The 24,653-nt window shown below is 35.8% G+C and overlaps 1 protein-coding gene across 1 annotated transcript in view; it reads right to left on the reverse strand.

Annotated features, from left to right (window-relative positions):
• The window catches only part of SESTD1 (SEC14 and spectrin domain containing 1), a 128,328-nt gene that overhangs the window by 43,440 nt on the left and 60,235 nt on the right, over positions 1-24,653 (reverse strand). The window contains exons 6-9 of the mRNA XM_019799233.2: positions 11,200-11,313; positions 9,888-9,985; positions 7,634-7,689; positions 5,310-5,521 (exon numbers count right to left, since the gene is read on the reverse strand). Of these exons, the coding sequence (XP_019654792.1) occupies positions 5,310-5,521; positions 7,634-7,689; positions 9,888-9,985; positions 11,200-11,313 (480 nt within the window). The remainder of the gene's footprint in view (positions 1-5,309; positions 5,522-7,633; positions 7,690-9,887; positions 9,986-11,199; positions 11,314-24,653) is intronic.

The raw sequence follows: 24,653 nt of genomic DNA on the forward strand, positions 1-24,653 counted from the left end.
AAAAATAAAAACTGGAAAAAAAAAAAACATTGAATCCTCTCCACTTTCATTTTAACCTCACCCTCTTCAACCACCACCACCCACCCACCTTCAAACCTATACCACTAAGCAGATGACCTTTTTTCTTACTTTATAGAAAAAAAGAACACATCACATAGGAACCCCTTCATCTTCATGTCTGACTTACACATGGAGGCACCTCTGGATACATCCTACCCATCATTCCTCCTGTTATGATGGGAGTTCTCCCTGTTCCATGCTAACACTAATTCCTTCAACACTGTCCTTTGGAATCGATTCGCTTCTAGCCTGTGAGGAACTTGATAGTATTAAATATCCTTTCTCTCCTGTATATTCAACCCCTCCTTCCAAATTGATACTTCCCAGTGGTCTTTAAAAACCTCTGACAGCTTTCTATATTACTTTAAAAAGAAAAACAAAACAAAATTATATCTGACCCCTGTTGTGGGTTGAGTTGTGTGGCCCTCCCCCAAATCCATATGTTGAAGTGCTAAGCCTCAGTACTTCAGAATGTAGTCCTATTTATCTGAAGATAGGGTCTTTTAAAGAGGCAATTAAAATTGAGGTTGTAAGTAATTAAGTAAAGCAGTAAATAAGTAAGTAAATAAGTAAATAAATAAATATATATATATGAGGTTGTTAGAGTGGACCCTAAGCTGACTGGTGTCCTTAAAAGGAGAGGAAATTTGGACACAGAAAGGTACAGAGGGAAGATAATGTAAAGATACAGAAATAAGATGGGGCATCGATAAGCCAAGAATCTGGAACAGATTCTTTCCTCAGTGCCTTCAGAAGGAAGCAACCCTGCTAACACCCTGATCTTAGACTTTTGGCCTTCAGAACCATGGAAAAATAAGCTTCTGTTGTTTAAGCCACCCAGGCTGTGGTACTTGATTACAGCAGCCTTAGCAAACTAACACTACCCTTTCTCCACTACTTCTAGAAGGGCATCACTATTTCTCATCTTTCCTTCAGAGACAAATTCTCAGAGTTGTCTATACTCAGTGTCTCCTTCATCACACTTCACTGTCATTCCAAATTCATTCCAATGTGCTTGCCACTCCATGCTCAACAGTCACCAGTGGCCTCAATCTTGTACATTCTAATGGACATGTTAAGCTGTCCTCTTAGCAGCATTCTAAGGGTTCCCAACTCCATCCTGAAATGCTTCCCTTGGCTTCCATGACACAGAACTCTTCACACCTTTCTCCTCCATCTCTGGCCAATCCTTCACTGTCTTCTTTTCAGGCGTATGCTCCTCTATCTTGTCATTAAATGCTGGAGTTTCTCAAAGCTCAGTTAAAAAAGCCCTCTTTTCACCTACTCTCAGGAATTTCCTTGGTCAACTCTCACCCACATCAATGCTTTTAATTGCCATTCATACATGACGAACAACTATGTCACCAGGCCAGACTTCTCTGATTTCTGGACCTGTTTGGGACTACCCTTCCATATTTTTTCTCAGTGTCTCAAGGTCACCTCAAATTCAACATGTCTAAGAAACATGCAGAAGAACGAAACTGGACCACTTTTGTACACCATACACAAAAATAAATTCAATATGGATGAAAAACCTTAATGTGACGCAGGAAACCATCAAAATCCTAGACGAGAACACAGGCAGAAACCTCTTTGACCTTGGATGTAAACTTCTTACTAGACACATCACCATAGGCAAGGCAAACAAAAGCAAAAATGAACTATTGGGACTTCATCCAGATAAAAGCCTTCTATGCAGCAAAGGAAACAGTCAACAAAACTAAAAGTCAGTCTACAGAATGGGAGAAGATACTTGCAAATGACATATCTGATAAAGGGTTAGTATCCAAAATCTACAAAGAACTTATCAAACTCAACACCCCCCCCAAAAAAGTAACCCAGCTAAGAAATGGGCAGAAGACATGAATAGACACTTTTCCAAAAAAGACATCCAGATGGCTTAAAAGACATATGAAAAGACGCTCAACATCACTCATCACCAGGGGGATACAAATCAAAACCATGATGAGATACCATCTCACACCTGTCAGGATGGCTAAAATTAATAACACAAGAAACAACAGGTGTTGTCAAGGATGCAGAGAAAGGGGACCCCTGTTACACTGTTGGTGGGAATGCAAACTGGTGCAGCCACTCTGGAGAACAGTATGGAGGTTCCTCAAAGGGTTAAAAATAGAGCTACCCTGTGACCCAGCAATTGCCCTACTAGGTATTTACCGAAAGGATACAAACATACTATTCTGAAGGGGTACATGCCCCCCAGTGTTTATAGCAGCATTATCAACAATAACCAAACCATGAAGAGAGCCATCTGTCCATTGACAGATGAATGGATAAAGAAGACGTGGTATTGGGGTGCCTGGGTGGCTCAATCAGTTAAGCGTATGCCTTTGACTCAGGTCATGATCCCAGTGCCCTCAGCAAGGAGTCTGCTTCTTCCTCTCCCTCTACTCTTCCCAGCAGCCCCCCTCCCCGCTCATGTGCTCTCTCTCTCTCAAAAAAACAAAATCTTTAAAAAAAAAAAAAAAAGATGTGGTGTGTGTACATACATACACACACACACACTGGAATATTACTCAACCATCAAAAAGAATGAAATCTTGCCCTTTGTAATGACGTGGATGGAACTAGAGTATATTATGCTAAGTGAAATAAGTCAGTCGGAGAAAGACAAATACCATATGACCGTACTCATATGTGGAATTTAAGAAACAAAACAGATGAACATATGGGAAGGGGTGGGGAAGGAGAGAGGGAAACAAGCCATAAGCAACTCTTAACAATAGAGAACAAACTGAGGGTTGATGGAGGGAAGTGGGTAGGGGATGGGTTAGATGGGTGATGGGTATTAAGGAAGGCAATCATTGTAATGAGCACTGAGTGTTATATGTAAAAGATTAATCACTGAATTCTACTCCAGAAACCAAAATTGTACTGTGTGTTAATTACCTAAAATTTACATTAAAAAAAAAAATTCGACATGTATAAACCAAACTCATGATTCACCTAAAACTAAATCCTGTCCAGTGTTTCGTAACTGGACAACAAGACCACCCATCAAGTCTTACAAGTCAGAAAAATGGTTCATCTCTGATATTTTCTTCTTACCCTTACTCCCACCACTTTCCTTCTTGGGACTTGGCACAATTGCAATTTTACAACTATTTGTGTGACTATGTAATGCACCATAAAAGTGGGGGTGTGGTCTATTTTTAATCACAATTATATTCTACCTAGCACAAAGTCACACTATTGTAGACATTCATTTTTTGAAAGAGTGACCAAATAACATATTATTTATAGAAAATTCATTATATGCTAAGCACTAAATATTTTATAAACATTTTCTTTAATCTTTGTAGCAGCCCTATTAAGTAGGTATTACTATTGTTGTTGTCATCCTCAGTTTACTGAGGAGGAAGCTAAGGCACTGAGAAGTTACATTTCCTTCCCAAGAGTAAATAACTTGGAAGTAGTAGAAAAAGGTGGACCCATATCACGTGAGAGACTTGTATACCACTATGCTATTCTATATTTATGGTTTTCAAAGATACTCTCAAAGCTACTTGGCTGAAGTTTACCTAGGTTTAATACTGTCTGTAACTTATAAATATGTTTCATAGAAAAAGTTATCTACAATTAATGTATGCTTGGAAATCTTCAGTCTATATGTGGCTATCATGAGAAAGACTAAGTCTTTTTGCCTGGAATTCAAGATCTTCCATGATCCAACTTCTTCCTTCCTTTCAAGACTTTTCCACTCTAACACCCTGTGGTTCTAGTCAGGGGTCAGCAAACTACTGCCTACAGGCCAATTGTGACTACCCATTATTTTTGCAAATAAAATTTTATTTTGGCACAGCCACACACATTTGTTTACATGATGTCTACACACTACAAGAGCAAAGCTTAACAGCCATAGCTATAAGAACTATACAGTCCACAAAGCCTAAACATTTACTATTTGGTCCTATTTTTTAAGAAAAGTTTGCCAACAATGGGACCTGACGTATAGACTAGAGCCTAGTACAATGGAAACAAATATAATAGATACCATTAATCAAGCACTGGATTCTTTCAACAAACCTTTCAAAAGAGGTCTTGTTACCCTTGTTTCAGTTAATGAAAGAAGGAAGGAAGGGAAAGAAAGAAAGGGATGTTAAAAAAGAAGGAAGTCTGTTCAAGGTGCAGGTGTGTGAATAATGTGACCAAGATCACAGTAAGTAAGTGGAGGAACTGGGATTTAGATCATACTTGCTGACCATGCTTTATGATTCAAAGGCCAAAAACTTCCCATGGAGTCTTACTGCTTCCTTTTTCCTCAACAGAGCTTGGGATTTCATGCTGCTAGTGTTTATTTATGCTACTCTTTCTCTTGCATAAAATGCCCATTCTCCTTTAAAACTTAAAGGAGGTGCCTGGTGAAATCTTTACACATTCTTGGAGAAAAAGCTCAACTACTACCTCCTCTGCTAAATCTTCCTAGATTATCTGCAGCCAGGGGAATAATCCCTCCTATAGATGCCCACAACACTTCTGTCATCTCCTTTAACACTTAAGACTTCATCCCCTTAGCTTAATGATAGCAAAAACCAAATGCACCTTTATATTCTATAGAAAACCTAGCACAATGTCTTCTACATTTCATTGCTGGATTTTTTAAGTAAAATATTTAATATTTATTTCTTAATTCAACAGAGGAAAATCAGAATATGGTCTAAATAACAGAAATGTCTTAGTATTGAGTTTTAGTATTTTTAGCCTACTGTTTTTATAAAAATCAACTCTAAAAGGAACTAAAACTTTGTAAGTATTAAATACGTTAAAGGTTTCTATCAGCATCAAAAAATAATAAAATTTAATATTAAAATTCCTTATATGTCACCATTTTTCTAGGAAAGAAAAACTCTTCATAATGCCTAAATTTAAAAAAAGCTAATAAATTATTAGAAATTAAGAATAAATCAATTATCAATAATAAAATGTTATTTATTACAAGAATACAGAGACCACAGATGATATTTTCCAACAACTAGTTACTTTTAAAGTTTATAATGACAGAGTGAGATGAATGCTCAATGTCATCACTGCAGAAATAATATTGCTTTAATGCAAATACTATTTGTAAAAATGTACATAAAATAGTTTCAGTCTGTTATGATAGGACTCAGGTTCTCTATACAGTATAATAAGGCTTAGTATAAAATCAGTCACACAGTAGAATTATTTTTAAAAACTCTAACATTTAGAATTTTTTTAAGTTAAATATATTCAAATCAGGCACCCACCTGCATCACCTTCTGCTGAATCTCCTCTAACTGTGTACGCTTACTACGTAGCCTACAAACTTCCTGGTAGCGAGTATACTGTTCTCTCAGTGAATCTAATAATTTCATAACCTGTGGCTGGGCCAGCAGTTCATCATCCATAGGAGACCATGAGACCCCTCCATCTGAGCCATTAAATCGACGCTGCTGTAATTCGGACAACAATTCATGCCCTTTAAGAATGAAAGATACTTATAATTAATATCCATAAAGAAATACAATTGTTACTTCTCAATCTCCCCAATTTAAGTCCTTTATTTTTAGAACCTATCTGCCTATATGTGTGCCTAACTATCTACCAGGTCATAATTACTGAAATGAAATTTTTAAATTTATATAGAAATAAATAGGAAATAGCATATTTTAGTATATTAGTATATTTATATATGTCATATATATTATGAATGTATATATTATATATGCTACACTACTTAGTGAATACATGACATTTTTTTTTTCTATATCTATTTGTCATCACATTCTTGTTATTGGTGGATTCATTATTCAGGAAATTGTGCCAACCGATACTCTTTCTCTGTACAGCACAATTACACTCTGGGATCTCTGTCTAGTATGGTACTAACTAGTATATTCTATCTGATGGTACTAATCAATACTAAGCAATATGTTGTAGGATCTCAGTATTAATCCATACCCTTAATCAAAGTATCTAAAACAAAAGCTGACAGTGTAACAAATGTATGATTAAAGGGAGAAAGCTTTATTACTGGTACAAAGTAAAATTTAAATAGTCTCTAAGGAATCTCTACAACACACTAACTGTGAATCATGAGGGACTATACTAGGGTAAGAACTTCATTCAATGTTACTCAATTACAGCAAATTCATGTAAGAAAATCTATCCATGCATGAGAAATTAAAACTGCAGAATATGCAACATCTAAAACTGGAATTTTAAAAGTGAATAAATTGCAAACTGTTTTTCCAGGATAATACTATTCCAATTATTACCTAAGGACCAAAAATATATGCAGATACTTAAATTCTCTTCATCTTTACTCAGAAAAATGTCCTAAATTTAAATGACTTTCAATACTTAGAAACAGAATTTTTATCATGATTTGAAGGTATTTCCAATTTCTAAAATATAACCAAAATCGTTAAAACTCTCCATTTTTATACTCTCTTTTTATCCCTGCTCTAAAGATCAACAGCATCTAAAGAAAGCAATTAGTGGCATATAAAGTTAATTTCAAAACACAAATTTAAAAAGCTTCTTAATTCAAGGGCTTCAGTAGCTTTCAAAAATGTTAAATATAAACATGGAATTAAATTTAAACCTGGAACAAGCCATATTTTTACTGGCAGTCTACTGTACCTGCTCAACATGTAGGAATTCATAGATTACAATTATTTTTTTGTTCTCTAAGGAAGAAAGATCTATATCATACTGAAAACACTTGGCACAATGGAATCACTACAATGAAGATATTCAGAATTTCTTTCTTTACATTACATGTTATAATTAGAACTCTTTTAAAGACTTTTACAAAGTATATATTCACACACATTTTATATATATATATACACACACACATATAAAGCCATTAAGATCAGAATTCATTTATTTTTTCTTTTACAATTGTTATTACTCAACGTTTTCCATATGGAAACATTTCCATTAGAGAAGCAGCACCACATAATGATTTCAAGGACTATACTTTGAAAACAAACTGCTTTGGTTCAAGTCCCAGCTCTAACATTCCTAGTTGTGTAACCTGCTTAAGTTACTGAGCTTTTTTGCCTCAGTTTCCCCATCTTAAAATTGGGATGATAAAAGTAACCTGTTTTTAGTGGTATGGTGACACAGTTTAATAGTTATTCCATCTTGAGCAAGTTTTTTCATATCTCTAAGCCTTAGCTTCCTCAAGTAAAAAATAGAGAAAGTAATACTAATTATTTCAAGAGGTCATTAAGGAGAATGGAATATGAAAATACAATCTTAGAACCCAAAGAGTATTCAATAATCCTCGTAGCAATCCAATGAAATTGAAACTTAACTTACCTCCATTTCACAGATAAGGAAACAAATACAAATATTTCAAGGGAGAAATAATTTAACAATTTATCATTATTAATACTTTCTAAAAATATTGCAAAATATATCAACACAGTTAGGTTAAACCAAAGACCAGTTTTAAAATTCCCCTTGAGTTTCTATCACGTAATACATGCTTAATCAATGTTTATTTCAGGAACCAATCAATATATGATCGGTTTATTGGATTATGATAATCACCGATAAACCCATTTTTTAATCTTACCTGTCTGAAGAACTGTTTCAGGATCAACTGATGGAAGAAAGTTTAAATCCACAGACCTGGCAAACACCACAAGAATAATTAAAAAAAGAAAACAACTATATTTTTATCTAACCTAAGAAAATCCTTTATATATGCATATCAAAACAGGAGCTTATGGTATGGAAATCTGAAGCACACTACTCTACCAGGCTAATACCCTTAAGCATTAAGAAACCAATTAGAGGTAATGAAATACTAGTAGCCTCCCAAAAATCTATGTGATAAATCACAAAATACACTACTTGAAAAAAATAGTTTATTATTATTATAGTATTATTTCAAATACATCGAAGGAATCCATTTTAGTATTTTCCCACTGCATATTTATTCCAAAATGAAATGTGTAACTATATAATAACCCAGAAATGTTAACATTAAAAATGCATGGAGCCATCCTCCAATTAAGCGTTTACTTATCTACAGCAACCTTTGAGAGCTACAAATAGTCTCTGATATTCATGTGCGTGTGCATCCCCAAGCAGTTGTACTCTCTTTCCTGTACTAATTGTGGTTCATTTGCAGTTGGACCATGCTCTGTATTTTTTAAAACACATATGGAAAGTAGAAGATGAAGAAAAGATACAGTACATGGCAAATCAAAGCCTAGGACCTTGCTGCTGTAACTGACAGGTCCTGCTCTAAATCTTTCACTTTTGTTGATTAATCTGGGCCCTCACCTCTTATGTAGCCTGGATGCTTCTGAAGTAATGACATTAAAAAGGTGATGAAAATTTGCAAGAGGAGGGACTTTATTATCTGGGATTTAAAAGAGGCTAAGTAAAAACACTTGAGTTCCTTGGGGAGGAACTGGCAAATACAAGATTTTATTTGATACTTCATGTAATGATGCAAACCAGCATTTCCCAAAACACTGAACAAGATATTATTAGATGGAGAAAAAGGGGTCCCGTTGGCATGTAAGTACAGGAAACAGGTTTTTTTACTGCAATGCTTTCTCAGAACCTGTAATCTATAAATGTTCACAGTCATTCTCAGAGAGGAAAACATGGTAAACAGCATTAAGCTGGGACCATGAACTCATTTTCTACAGGGACTCTCTTAGAGCCTCTTTCCGGAGGAAAATGACTTTAAGAACCATTAAACTTACTCTGCTAGGCTACTCAGAAAGCAAGAGGTTTGGCTAATTTTTGTTAGCCAATTCGTGTGACGTTTTCAATTCCTAAACCATAGCATAGAGTGTATGTATTATCTATACAACACGCGTATTTATGTGCAAGTCAAAATTTCACATTTTATATTTTTATATGGTATCTACAGGACAATAATATTCCTAAATGCTTCCTGTGACTAACTTGATTTCCATTCAAACCATCTGTTTTTACATTTTCACTTTGTTTTAATCAAGACTTGGTGTTAAACTCCGACCTTCTCACATCCCCTTTACCTTATTATCTCAGTTAACTGGTATGGGACTATACTAGTATTCAAGGAATAACAAGATGCATTTTATCAAGGTTCCATTATATTTTTAAGTTCAGATTCAAAAGACATAGGCAGAGATGAGCGCTGATCCTTTCAAATTTCCTAATGAAAAATTACTGTTCTAGTGACCACTTTGTTGAGAGACCAGAAAGGATTAATTTGCTTCCTAAGGAGCTTTTAACCTGGGGAGAGGGATTTGGCTTACCAACAAGAAAATGAAAATTGTTAAGGTTGTGAAGTTCAGTGGAAATCTGTTAAAATGATAAATCTATATAGTTACATTTAGATAATACAACTAAACAATTACTTCGTTCAGTGTCATCAACACTAAATTCTCCAAGTTAAACTCATAAATATCATATTTTATAAGGACATAGGAGTTCTAGAAGGTAGATGTTTAAGAAGTACTTAAATGAGGTTATAATAATTCTATTTCAAGCTGCAACCGTTTCCATACTCTTCACAAGCAAAGTAGAACTCTAAAAAGAAAATGGTTTCATTTTGAAAACATGTTCTTGCAAATGAATTTTTAAGGTAAATACATTTTATTCATCAAAATGTCTTTTGTAAAGTAACTTTGCCTCAAATCAAGAAATTATACATGTAAAGCAAATTCTCATGAATTAATAAATAAATTTAATTCAACTTTTGTATGCCAATTTTGATTGGAGAATTGCTTACATCTTACTTTTAGCTTGCATTAATAGAGGTATCATTCATCAGGTTAATCATAGTTTTGCAAAGGTATAACTGCATGACACCAGCCACCTACCTTTCTTTCTCTTGCTGATTTCCTTTATCACTTCCATTGTTAATCAAAGCAAGTTCATCTAGTAAGGATGTAGATTCCTTTGTAAACTTCTCAAAAACCTACAATATGAGACTTTGTTAACATATTAAGAATAATCTTAAAAGTTAATGTTTACATAAGGATTTTCAGTTAAGATGAATAAAATTAGCCAGGCAGAATTCCCTTTTCCTCTCTTGATGTCACTTCGTACAATTGAACCACCAGCGCACAACAACTTAAAAAGAGAAGACAAAACCCCCTTCTAGAACAATGAAGAGTTTCAATGGATAAGGAATTTTTAAAATTTAAATAGAGTAAGAAATTATTTTTATTTCTCAGACAAGTTTATTTTTATTCCTGTGTGTTGTGAAGAAACATCTCACTAGTAACAGTTTTAACTACATGAACATGATTTAGACCATTATTAATCTTCTAATTCCAGTTACAGAATATTTCTTTATGTTTTTCTATCACCAATCCATACTGGCGGCATATAATAGTTCAAGAGTTTTATATATAAGCATGCAGCATAAAAATAAATTAGTTATAACTTTAACATGATTTCTTAAAATATTTCTAAAAAAGGATTTGTGCAAGTCTGTTTATAGTAAAGGGGACACTCATTTGACTGATATCACTGTCCAAATATGATGGAAATTGGTTATCCATTCTGAAATATCCAAGTTTATTATTCTTCAATAAAATTAAGCTTATACAATGACTCTTGAACAACATGTTTTGGGGAAGTCAAAAGTTATATACAGATTTTCAACTCGAGAGAGGGTTAGTGCCCCCAACTCCCATGTCATTCAAAGAATAACTGTAATTTGAACTGAGTTAATTTTAAGTTGTTCTTTTAGTCCCCAGTAGTTTGATTAAACAATGCCATAGCATGCAGAGGAATTGACTTCAGTCTGGCCAAAGATACATTTTCAGAAATGAAAACCTTAACCTATCAAACTGCTCTTCAACTCAAGCTGATGTTTAAATATCCTCTCTGAAAATGGTACATCAAATAGATTACCTCTCAGGAAATTATGCTACTCTGTCATTCAACTAAAATATTCACAATTTTGACTAGCAATACTGCTATAAATGACAACAGCACAAGCAAGCACTTACGAGTCTGAATACAGAGTATTTGCCTTCAAGCATTATGCTATCATGTGGTATGCACTATATTTTATTTTTGTAACAAAGAACAATCTACATGTTAGTTAATTAAAATGATAAAGTTACCAAAATATGTCTTATTTGTATGTAATAACATTTTATCTCACTGTAATATACCAACCAGTCTCTTATTTAACCAGTCCATGTGATCGTAGGTGAGACTCCCACCAAAATCTTCTGTTAACTGGCATGGTTCTATGTAACGAGTCAATTTATTGGCAGACACTAAAATAACCTATAAAAGTAAAAAGAAAAGACCATTTAGTAAGCCAATGTTAATGGCCATGAAAGCAATAAGGAGGTAAAATCAGGTTAAAATATGCAATATTGTTTCTAAAATGATGATATATTATCATGTATTGAATTAATACAAGATTAAAATACATTAACAGAAGCATTTAAAATCAATTCAAAAGTTGTGGATACCTGCTAAGAATAAGCTATTATAAACCATATATAATACCACATTTTAAAACATAAGACACAGCTGAGATGAAATATTTTCAAAATTTTATCAATATTAATAGCTTCTTGGTAATAAAAATCAATTCCTTTGATAATATATAATCAGCAAAAAAATTTTCATATGGCCTTAAAATTAGCTAATTCAATAAGATGATAAGCACAAATAATAATAAATCTAGCAATCAAAAAACTATATCTTTAAAGTTTCTATAACATTTTATTAACAAAACATGTCCTATAATACTAGAGTAAAACTCAGGATAACATATACTAATATTTAATTTGAAAATCAGAACTAAAAAGCAGGGAGAAGTTCAAAGAATTCATAAACTTGAAATTATGAACATATTAAGGTGATAAACTTTTAAAGCTGAACTTTAAAATATTTTAAGTACAAATTATAGAATGACCTAAGAGATCACCGTTCACTAAAATTTCAATGAGGATATATAGGAATATAAAAGAAAATATATGTGTGAGAGAAAGATAATCAAATGGTAGTGTTAATGCAAAAATGATCACATGGAAATTTTAATCCCCCCCCAAAACGTGCTAGTAAAACAACATGTTTAATATGTCTGGCTGGAAACAGCACCATTCACACCCTAACAATAACAAAAGCCAGATAATCTATAAAACTAATAACTTTTGTGGAACTTTCTCAGAGAGCCAAGGTCACAGAAAAATCACGGACTCTGAAAACAAAGAAAAGACAGCACCATAGAGGGAATGGTGGAAGGGGAGTCTACAAAGTGGCATGAGCAAAGTTTTTGGGGATGATGGAATTCTTCGGTATCTTGACTGTGGTGAAGGATTTACAACTATATGAATTGGTCGAATCTCATAAAACTGTAGGCTAAAAGGGGTGAACTGTACTGCATGTACATTACTGTTCAATAAAGCTCATTTTAAAAAAATTTTAAAAAAACAACAAAAACAACGTAAGAAGGACTTGTGGGCAAACTACTAGAGAAAGAAAGAAGGAAAAGAAAAATTCAGAAACATACCTAATATGCAAAACTGGGTACATCCATACCACATATGAAGTTATAATATAAACACTAAATGAGAGGAAATTACCAAAACTACAAACTGCTTTGCTAAAGGGAGGAGGGATAAATCATCTTAGTAAGATAAGAAAAACATGGTATCGGGGCGCCTGCGTGCCTCGGTTGGTTAAGCCTCTGCCTTTGGCTCAGGTCATGATCCTGGGTTCCTGGGATCAAGCTCCACATCAGGTTCCCTTCTCAGCGGGCAGTCTGCTTCTCCCTCTCCCTCTGCCCCCCTCCTGCTTGTGCTTGCTCTCTCTCTCTCTCTCTCAAATAAATAAATAAAATCTTAAAAAAAAAAGTTCATAAAACTATCAAGGAAAAATGGATCCCATCATAATAATTAAAGTTTATAACAAACAGCTATTGATAATAATATATTAAGTAACTAAAAGCCATAAACATTTATATTAGAAAAGAAAGGGTAATGAATAATGAATTAAGTGACCTACTTAAGAAATTTGGACCAGGGAGTAGTGGGAGAACAAAAGAATAAATTCAAAGGAAACAGAAGGAAGAAGGTGAAAAAATAAGAAATTAATAAAGCCAAAAGCTGTTCTTCAAAAAAAACTAAAATAAAACTGATAAATTTCTGAGATGAAAAAGAAGAAAAGCACAAAAAATAATAGTAAGGGTGAAAAGAACACAGCTACATTGACAGCAGTGGTTAAAAAATAATACAGACGCAGAACAATTTTGTGTCAATAACTATGCAAATTTAGAAGAAACGGACAAATTCCTATAAGAAATCATTTATCAAAATTGACATAAGAAAAAATAAAACACTTATACCAACGAAGTAAAGTGAATCACTAGACTCTTTCCATTTTCAGTAATCAAACCGTTAGTGATTATTTTAGTATTGCTATTCTGAGGTCATTTGATGAGGAAGAAAGCAAATGATTAATATAAGACATTCTAATTCTGCCATTCCTGAGGTCCTTGAGAAAATGGAATTCTTGAGAAGGAAGATGTTAACAGGGAAAAAGTTATGCTTATGCTCTTCAATTTGAGTTGGAAGTATCAGTTTAAACTCATGATGTATTTCATCTTAAATAAAAACACACAAACTATTCTCATACACAAATCTAGTTCTGACCACTGACAAGTTTAGAAAGGATGACCGGTTCTGTAGAAATGCACACCTCTAGCATCTGGACTGTTACCTCCAAATACCATTTCCCTTTAAAGGGAATCAGGGCTCCCTGGGGAAATGGCCAATTCCTGGTCTTGGGGGCTAGAAACATTCATGATGAGCTTAGACCATCTTCTCATCCAGGTATCAACAGAAGTATCAAAGACTACTTAGGTTGTGCCAAATGGCTTGAAAAGGCTTCCAATAGCCAAAGATTGAACAATTTGCATATCAATAAAATAATAAATGCCATATTTTGAAACATTAAATATGTTTAATTCAATGAGCTCATAGTGATACAAAAGAAATGATCATCACTGGAGTACACTGGGGAATAAATTTACGTTGTTGAAAGCTAGCAAATACAGGGAAATAGGCATCTATCTGACCTTTCATATACAAACTGTACCACTGCGTAAACAATCAGTGAAGGTAAGTTTCTCATGATTGATATGTTCCAGTTAGTGAATGAAGAAAGAATAGAACTAGAACATTATCATTTTAAACCTTTACTAAATCCAGGCACTAAACATAAAGGGCCACTAGCATCACAAAAACAATAATCATTACGAGTTTCATGATCAAGCAACACATTACCAGTAATGAATAACCACGGAAAACATATTCAAACATGAAGCTTATCAATTGTCTAAATCCAACTATCAATTTATAAAAATACAGAGATTCAAAAAGGCAGAAGAATATGTTAAACTACACCACACAGATGCTTGCTGCAATGAGAAACTATAAGACAAACAACAACCTGGTCTCTTCAAGAAAAAAATACATAAGAAAGGAGAAAGAAAAATTAATATTAAGGAGCTTTATTTAATGAATTAATATAGAATCCCACAACCAACAGTAAAAGAATTACAAATCCTTTTCAAGTAAGCATTAAATATTCAAAAACTTGACCATGTATCAGGCAATAAAGAAAGCCTTGGTATATTTCAAAGGAACTAATTGATAATATTCTATCACCACAATGAAATTAAGTTAGAAATTAATTAATCAAATCAGAAATCATTAATAAGATTTTAAGACCCTATCTACTTGGAAAGGGATCTCAACCAATCACAATATGTCAACACTATTTGGATCCTGATTCAAATCAATCAATCTGTGTATATGCATAATTTATATATAAATTTATAAATAAATTTTAAAATATGTTATTTATATATTTTGTATATAGCTCAATCCTTTTATTATATTTATTAAATGTAGCTCCTTGGTATTAAGGAATTGTTTCTTTTAAGGTATAATAATGGTATTGGGTTATATTTTTTAAAAGAATCTTAATGTTTTAAAGACACATAGAAAATATTTACAAATAAATTCAAATGTCTTCAATTTCCTTCCTATAATATCCCCAGTCTTCTTTGAGGGAAGTGGATAAGGGTAAGAATGGGGCAGGATGGACCATGGTTTGACAGATGCTGGAACTGGGTATAGGAATGCTTGGAATTAACTGTAATATTTTGTTTACTTCTTTATGTGTTCATAATTCTTTATAACAAAAATACTAAAAACCTAAAATACATACATATATATATATATATATATATATATATACACACACACACTCTCTTTATATATATATACTCTTTTAAAAGTATCTTTTCAGAAAGAAAATGTCCAGCCAGTTTGTAAGTTTTAAAAATCAAAGAACAGATCATTTCAATCTTTTTTTAGATAGATAGATATATCTATACATACATAGGTAGATATATATATAGATATATTTAAGATTTTATTTATTTATCTGACAGAGAGAGAGAGAGAAAGACAGTACAAGAAGGGGCAGCAGCAGAGGGAGAGGGAGAAGCAGGCTCTCTGCTGAGCAGGGAGCCCGATGTGGGATCATGACCTGAGCCAAAGGCAGATGCTTAACCAACTGAGCCACTCAGATGCCCCCAGATCATTTCAATCTTAAATAAATGCTTCCAGAGAACAGAAATGCAGGGAACACTCCCAACTCATGTTATGAGACTAACATTGATACCCAAGGACAATCTGAGAAAAGAAAAGACCAAATGACTTGCAAATATCAAGTATTAGCCAGTATCAAGCAAAGCTGTGGAGCAGTGAAAATTTTATACACTACAAGTGGATATATAAATTAGAATGCATTTTTGGAAAGCAGTTTGGCATTATCTTAAAAATCGAACATTTATATAACCTATGCCTGGATAATCTGCAAACAGAGAAAAACCTCATACATGTTTTATCAGGAGACATGTACAAGAATGTTTGTAGCATATCATTTATAATGGCAAAAGAATGAAAACAACCCAAATATCCACCAACAGGAGAATAAGTGGACTGTTTTTATTCACACAGCAGAATAACATTCAGCAATTAGAATGAATCAACTACATCTACTGCAAGAATACGCATGAACCTTAGACATACAATGAGTGAGAAAAAGCTGGTCAGTGAACATTAAAATCATACCATTTTTAAAAAGCTCAGAACCAAATGGAACTAATACAATATTTAGTAATAAATATTATCTTTAAATAGCAACTCTACAGATACAAATGTAAAATAACAAAAGATAAACACTCATTTGAAGATTTTCTTTCACATATAAGTTTTTAATACGCACACACACACACAGAATGAGAAAATGAACAAAGGATGGATAAATACAAATAAATACCTTTATTTTGAGGTATTGATATTTGGGTTCTTAGGTTGGGTCATGGGTATCCAAGTGTTTTAGTATTAAGTTTTGTATTTATACATAAGTTTTTTAAGAATATGTACCAAATACTATATTAAAAAACTGAAAACAGAATCAAGGAAGAATCAAGAGAAGGGAACGACTAACAGCAGGAGCACGATGAGATCTCAGGTGCCAAGTGAAGAAAGTAACTTCTCCGAGGCAGCATGCAAGGAGATGACAGAGAGAACAAAGGAAATTCTAGAGATGGTAGTAACAAAAAAGCTGAGGGAGTTTATATGCCTTTTTCCCCCCCATTTAAAAATTAAAAGAAAAGATACAGAACATCAAATTACATTTTTGCTTAGTTTAGTAACAGCAAACTATATTATGCCTAAATGGCAATTAATGTAATCTCTCTTGTATGAGTTTGGAATATCTCAATTTCACTGTTTTCCTGTTTAGGTAACAGTAAGAGCTAATTTAAAATAAACATCTTAACATTTTTTTAAATAAATATCTTAGAATAAAAACAACACAGAAAAATGTTATCCTTTTATTGAAAAACTGATCACAGACAGCTTTGTCTCTTGTTCCAATGTAGCTTATTTAGACTAGTTCCGAGAAACAGGCATGATGTTGAACTGTAACTCTAAGTGGAGTCAGGCCACAGGAATGATCTCATCTGCCAGCAAGTCCTTCTGGGATCTAGGCAGATACTTTCACACAGTCAACTCCTAGGGAGGGCCTTCTCCTTTCTCCAAAGTGCCTAGCAATCTATTAACTAGATAAATACCAACAATGAACAGAAACATGTATTTACTCTATGAGGAAATAAACTACTTTGATAAATTGAGCACCAATTCACAACTGAAAAGATATTTCCAGAACACTCTCTCCTGGAAAAACAACTAAATAGAAAACATAATGAATGTAAAATATAATGAATGGTCTCTCTGCTCTTCTACTGTGCCTTATATGGCACAATAGTCTATTTAAACACTGAAATAGGAGTTAAGATGGCGGAGGAGTAGGGGTCCCTTTTCCAGCTGGTTCCCTGAGATGAGCTGGATAGGTACCAGACCATCCTGAACATCCACGGAATCAGCCTGAGACGCAGGAAGATACATCTGGATCTCTACAAATGAACATCTCCAGCAATGAGTATTGAGGTACGAAGCGGGGAGCCGTGAAACCGCGCGCACAGATATCGGAAGATAAACGGAAGGGGGAGGGAGCCACCGCGTTTGGGCGCCGGGAAGCGGTAGCCACCTGCACCGGAGAGAGGGCGGACTCGCAGACCAGCACCCACGAGAGAGCAGACTGAGACCGTGAGCCGAGGAACGCACGCAACCAGTCTAAAAAACGGACCTCTGAGGTGCGCGCGAACCACACTGAAACGGAGGTCCGGAGCGCACGGGGGCAGCTGGCGACTGTCGGTGTTAGAAACACAAAGGACAATGACGCGCCGGCCCTGGAAGTGAGGGCTGGGACGCGGCTGTGGGGCACACATCCCGGGATGCTACAGGGTTTAGCAGCACCAACAGAAACAGAGTTAAAGTAGCCATAACATCAGTGGAGAACGGTCTGCGATCCCTCCGTTCTGAGACAGAGGCTGAGATTCGGCCACTGCTGCTCTGACTCTCAGAAGAGGCACAGCAATCCACCAGGGAAAGCCGCCAGAGAACAAAAGCCTGGAAATACAGGTCACAGTGTGCCCAAGCCCATCCCCCCTCGCAGGAGCCATGGAGACTCTACCCAAACAGGGTTGCCTGAGTATCGGCGCGGCAGGGCCCTCCCTAAGAAGGCAGACTGAAAAATCAAGAAGCCCACATCCCTAAGATCCCTATAAAACAAGGGCACACTGCCTGGGTCCTGGTCAATAATTTGGGCTCTGGACAACCCTGCAACCTCTCCTCATCAGAATGACGAGAAGGAGAAATCCCCCCCAGCAAAGAAGACAATGAGTCTGTGGCCTCTGCCACAGAACTAATGGATATGGATATAACCAAATTATCAGAAATGGAATTCAGAGTAACAATGGTCAAGATGGTGTGTAGACTTGAAAAAAGTATTAACGAAAATGTTACTGAGAATATAGAATCTCCAAGGGCGGATATGAGAGCGAATCTGGCAGAAATTAAAAATTGTATGAGCCAAATGCAGTCAAAACTAGAGGCTCTGACGGCCAGGGTGAATGAGGCAGAAGAATATATTGGCGAATTAGAGGATGGGTTAGTAGAAGAGAAAGCTAAAATAGAATCTGAACTCAAAAAAATCCACGCTCAAGAATGTAGATTACGGGAGATCACTGACTCTATGAAAGGATCCAATGTCAGAATCATCGGCATCCCTGAAGGGGTGGAGAAAAACAGAGGTCTAGAAGAGATATTTGAACAAATTCTAGCTGAAACTTCCCTAATCTGGCAAGGGAAACAAACATTCGTGTCCAAGGGGNGCCAAATACAGTCAAAACTAGAGGCTCTGACGGCCAGGGTCACCGAGGCAGAGGAACGCGTTAGCGAATTGGAGGATGGGTTAGTAGAAGAAAAAACGAAAATAGAAGCTGGTCTTAAAAAAATCCACGCCCACGAATGTAGATTACGGGAGATTACTGACTCTATGAAACGATCCAATGTCAGAATCATCGGCATCCCTGAAGGGGTGGAGAAAAACAGAGGTCTAGAAGAGATATTTGAACAAATTCTAGCTGAAACTTCCCTAATCTGGCAAGGGAAACAAACATTCGTGTCCAAGGGGCAGAGAGGAACCCCATCCAAGCTCAACCAGGACAAACCTACGCCACGGCATGTCATAGTGCAATTCGCAAATATTAGATCCAAGGATACAGTATTGAAAGCGGCCAGGGCAAAGAAATTTCTCACGTACCAAGGCAAAGGTATCAGGATTACGTCAGACCTGTCTNAAACATTCATGTCCAAGAGGCAGAGAGGAACCCACCCAAGCTCAACCATGACAAACCTACGCCACGTCACGTCATAGTGCAATTCGCAAATATTAGATCCAAGGATATAGTATTGAAAGCAGCTAGGGCAAAGAAATTTCTCACGTACCAAGGCAAAGGTATCAGGATTACGTCAGACCTGTCTACAGAGACCTGGAATGAGAGAAAGGCTTGGGGGGGCATTTTTAAAGCTCTTTCAGAGAAAAACATGCAGCCAAGGATCCTTTATCCAGCAAAGCTGTCATTCAGAATTGATGGAGAAATAAAGACGTTCCAAAATCGCCAATCATTAACCAATTTCGTAACCACGAAACCAGCCCTACAGGAGATATTAAGGGGGGCTCTATAAAGGTAAAAAGGCCCCAAGAGTGATACAGAGCAGCAAGTCACAACCGATACAAAGACTTTAAAGAGAAATGGCATCATTAAAATCATATCTGTCAATAATCTCTATCAATCTAAATGGCTTAAACTCTCCCATAAAACGCCACAGGGTTGCAGATTGGATAAAAAGACATGACCCATCCATTTGCTGTCTACAAGAGACTCATTTTGAACCCAAAGATGCATTCAGACTTAGAGTAAGGGGATGGAGTACCATCTTCCACGCAAATGGACCTCAAAAGAAAGCTGGAGTAGCAATTCTCATATCAGATAGACTGGATTTTAAACTAGAGGCCATAGAGAGAGATACAGAAGGGCACTATATTATTCTTAAAGGAAGTATTCAACAAGTGGATATGACAATTATTAATATATATGCCCCCAACAGGGGAGCAGCAAGATACACAAGCCAACTCTTAACCAAAATAAAGAGACATATAGATAAGAACACAGTAATAGTAGGGGACCTCAACACCCCACTATCAGAAATAGACAGAACACCCTGGCAAAAACTAAGCAAAGAATCAAAGGCTTTGAATGCCATACTCGACGAGTTGGACCTCATAGATATATATAGAACACTACACCCCAGAACCAAAGAATACTCATTCTATTCAAATGCCCATGGAACATTCTCAAGAATAGATCATGCTCTGGGACACAAAACAGGTCTCAGCCAATACCAAAAGATTGAAATTATCCCCTGCATATTCTCAGACCACAACGCTCTGAAATTGGAACTCAACCACAAGGAAAAACCTGGAAGAAACTCAAACACTTGGAGGCTAAGAACCATCCTGCTCAAGAATGACTCGATAAACCAGGAAATCAAAAAACAAATTAAACAATTTATGGAGACCAACGAGAATGAATACACAACGGTCCAAAACCTATGGGATACTGCAAAGGCAGTCCTAAGGGGGAAATACATAGCCATCCAAGCCTCACTCAAAAGAATAGAAAAATCTAAAATGCAGTTTCTATATTCTCACCTCAAGAAACTGGAACAGCAACAGAGGGACAGGCCTAACCCACTGACAAGGAAGGAGTTGACCAAGATTAGAGCAGAAATCAATGAATTAGAAACCAGAAGCACAGTAGAGCAGATCAACAGGACTAGAAGCTGGTTCTTTGAGAGAATCCATAAAATTGATAGACCACTGGCAAAACTTGTCCAAAAACAAAGAGAAAGGACTGAGATTATTAAAATTATGACTGAAAAGGGAGAGGTCACGACCAGCACCATTGAAATTGCAAGGATTATTAGAAACTTTTATCAACAGCTATATGCCAAAAAACTAAACAATCTGGAAGAGATGGAGGCCTTCCTGGAAACCTATAAACTACCAAGACTGAAACAGGAAGAAATAGATTTCTTAAATAGGCCAATTAACTATGAAGAAATTGAGTCAGTGATAAACAACCTTCCAAATAATAAAACTCCAGGCCCAGACGGTTTTCCTGGGGAATTCTACCAAACATTCAAAGAAGAAATAATACCTATTCTCCTAAAGCTATTTCAAAAAATAGAAACAGAAGGAAAGCTACCAAACTCATTCTATGAGGCTAATATTACCTTGATCCCCAAACCAGGCAAAGACCCCCTCAAAAAGGAGAATTACAGACCGATTTCTCTAATGAATATGGATGCCAAAATCCTCAACAAGATCCTTGCTAATAGAATCCAACAGTACATTAAAAGGATTATCCATCATGACCAAGTGGGATTCATACCTGGGATGCAAGCATGGTTCAACACTCGCAAATCAATCAATGTGATACATCATATCAACAAGAAAAGACTCAAGAACCATATGATCCTCTCAATTGATGCAGAAAAAGCATTTGACAAAATACAGCATCCTTTCCTGATTAAAACCCTTCAGAGTGTAGGAATAGAGGGTACATTTCTCAATCTCATAAAAGCCATCTATGAAAAGCCTACTGCAAGCATTATTCTCAATGGGGAAAAGCTGGAAGCCTTTCCCTTAAGATCAGGAACACGACAAGGATGCCCACTCTCGCCACTATTATTCAACATAGTACTAGAAGTCCTTGCAACAGCAATCAGAAGACAAAAAGGGATCAAAGGTATCCAAATCGGCAAAGAAGAAGTCAAACTGTCTCTCTTTGCAGATGACATGATACTCTATATGGAAAACCCAAAGGAATCCACTCCCAAACTATTAGAAGTTATAGAACAATTCAGTAAGGTGGCAGGATACAAAATCAATGCCCAGAAATCAGTTGCATTTCTATACACGAATAACGAGACTGAAGAAAGAGAAATTAGGGAATCCATCCCATTTACAATAACACCAAAAACCATACGTTACCTTGGAATTAACTTAACCAGAGACGTAAAGGACCTATATCCTAGAAACTATAGATCACTTTTGAAAGATATTGAGGAAGACATAAAAAGATGGAAAAATATTCCATGCTCATGGATTGGAAGAATTAACATAGTTAAAATGTCCATACTACCCAGAGCAATCTACACTTTCAATGCTATCCCGATCAAAATACCGAGGACATTTTTCAAAGAACTGGAACAAATAGTCCTTAAATTTGTATGGAACCAGAAAAGGCCCCGAATCTCCAAGGAACTGTTGAAAAGGAAAAACAAAGCTGGGGGCATCACAATGCCGGATTTCGAGCTGTACTACAAAGCTGTGATCACAAAGACAGCATGGTACTGGCACAAAAACAGACACATCGACCAATGGAACAGAATAGAGAACCCAGAAATGGACCCTCGGCTCTTTGGGCAACTAATCTTTGATAAAGCAGGAAAAAACATCCGGTGGAAAAAAGACAGTCTCTTCAATAAATGGTGCTGGGAAAATTGGACAGCTACATGCAAAAGAATGAAACTTGACCACTCTCTCACACCATACACAAAAATAAACTCCAAATGGATGAAAGACCTCAATGTGAGACAGGAATCCATCAAAATTCTAGAGGAGAACATAGGCAACAACTTCTATGACATCGGCCAGAGCAACCTTTTTCACGACACATCGCCAAAGGCAAGAGAAATAAAAGATAAAATGAACTTATGGGACTTTATCAGGATAAAGAGCTTCTGCACAGCCAAGGAAACAGTCAAAAAAACTAAGAGACAGCCCACGGAATGGGAGAATATATTTGCAAAGGACACCACAGATAAAGGACTGGTATCCAAGATCTACAAAGAACTTCTCAAACTCAATACACGAGAAACAAATAAACAAATCATAAAATGGGCAGAAGATATGAACAGACACTTTTCCAATGAAGACATACAAATGGCTAACAGACACATGAAAAAATGTTCAAAATCATTAGCCATCAGGGAAATTCAAATCAAAACCACACTGAGATACCACCTTACGCCAGTTAGAATGGCAAAGATAGACAAGGCAAGAAACAACAATTGTTGGAGAGGATGTGGAGAAAGGGGATCCCTCCTACATTGTTGGTGGGAATGCAAGTTGGTACAGCCACTCTGGAAAACAGTGTGGAGGTCCCTTAAAAAGTTAAAAATTGAACTACCCTATGACCCAGCCATTGCACTACTGGGTGTTTACCCCAAAGATACAGACGTAGTAAAGAGAAGGGCCATATGCACCCCAATGTTCATAGCTGCATTGTCCACAATAGCCAAATCATGGAAGGAGCCGAGATGCCCTTCAACAGATGACTGGATTAAGAAGCTGTGGTCCATATATACAATGGAATATTACTCAGCTATCAGAAAGAACGAATTCTCAACATTTGCTGCAACATGGACGGCACTGGAGGAGATAATGCTAAGTGAAATAAGTCAAGCAGAGAAAGACAATTATCATATGATTTCTCTCATCTATGGAACATAAGAACTAGGATGATCGGTAGGGGAAGAAAGGGATAAAGAAAAGGGGGGTAATCAGAAGGGGGAATGAAACATGAGAGACTATGGACTATGAGAAACAAACTGAAGACTTCAGAGGGGAGGGGGTGGGGGAATGGGATAGACTGGTGATGGGTAGTAAGGAGGGCACGTATTGCATGGTGCACTGGGTGTTACACGCAACTAATGAATCATCGAGCTTTACATCGAAAACCAGGGATGTACTGTATGGTGACTAACATAATATAATAACAAATTTAAAAAAAAAAAACACTGAAATAATCTCTTGAAAAATCCCTCTATACTGTCCCTTATAATTTAACTTTTAATGATGTGTTATTCATTTGTTCAACATTCATTATTTAATAGGAGTTAAATTTATTTATTAGAAATATTATTTAGTAGAAGCTATGTGTTCTTGTCCTGAGAATAGAAAGGTAAATAAGATATATTTCTACAAAGGAAATGAGCTTTTTATTTCTGCAGTATTCCAGAGAGAGTTGTGCAATGCTTTCACAAAAAGTAGTAGATTAAAGTTTTCTGGCTTATTTCTACAGCCTTTGTTAAAAATACTCTAAATCTAAATGTTGTCCCTTTGATGTAATAGCACAGAGAGACAAAGGTTTTACTAGAATATGCCAAATGATTTCCAAATTCCTGTCTTGAGTTAAACACCATTATAAGTGAAAGGATATTGAACTAAGAGCCAATCACTCCAGGTTTGTCCCCTAGCTCTGCCACAAATTCACTGACGTTGTAAGAAGTCAACCTAAAGGAACTCACTCCAGGCTTATTTCTCCAAACTGCCAAAGGCACCTGCATTAAACTATCTATGATGTCTCTTTAAGCTCTTAAGAGGATTCTAATGAGCTGTCATCCTATACATTTAACTTGGGCCATTCTCTCTAATACATGACCTATCTTGCCCAGTGAAGAGAATTTGCCACTTTCTACACACACTGGTCTCAAAAAAAAAAAAAAAAAAAAAAAAAAGATGTTAAATAGTATAAATAAGAATATAATGTAGAAATAATT

The sequence above is a fragment of the Ailuropoda melanoleuca genome, chromosome 2 (genome assembly GCF_002007445.2).
Source record: "Ailuropoda melanoleuca isolate Jingjing chromosome 2, ASM200744v2, whole genome shotgun sequence".
Lineage (NCBI taxonomy): Eukaryota > Metazoa > Chordata > Mammalia > Carnivora > Ursidae > Ailuropoda > Ailuropoda melanoleuca.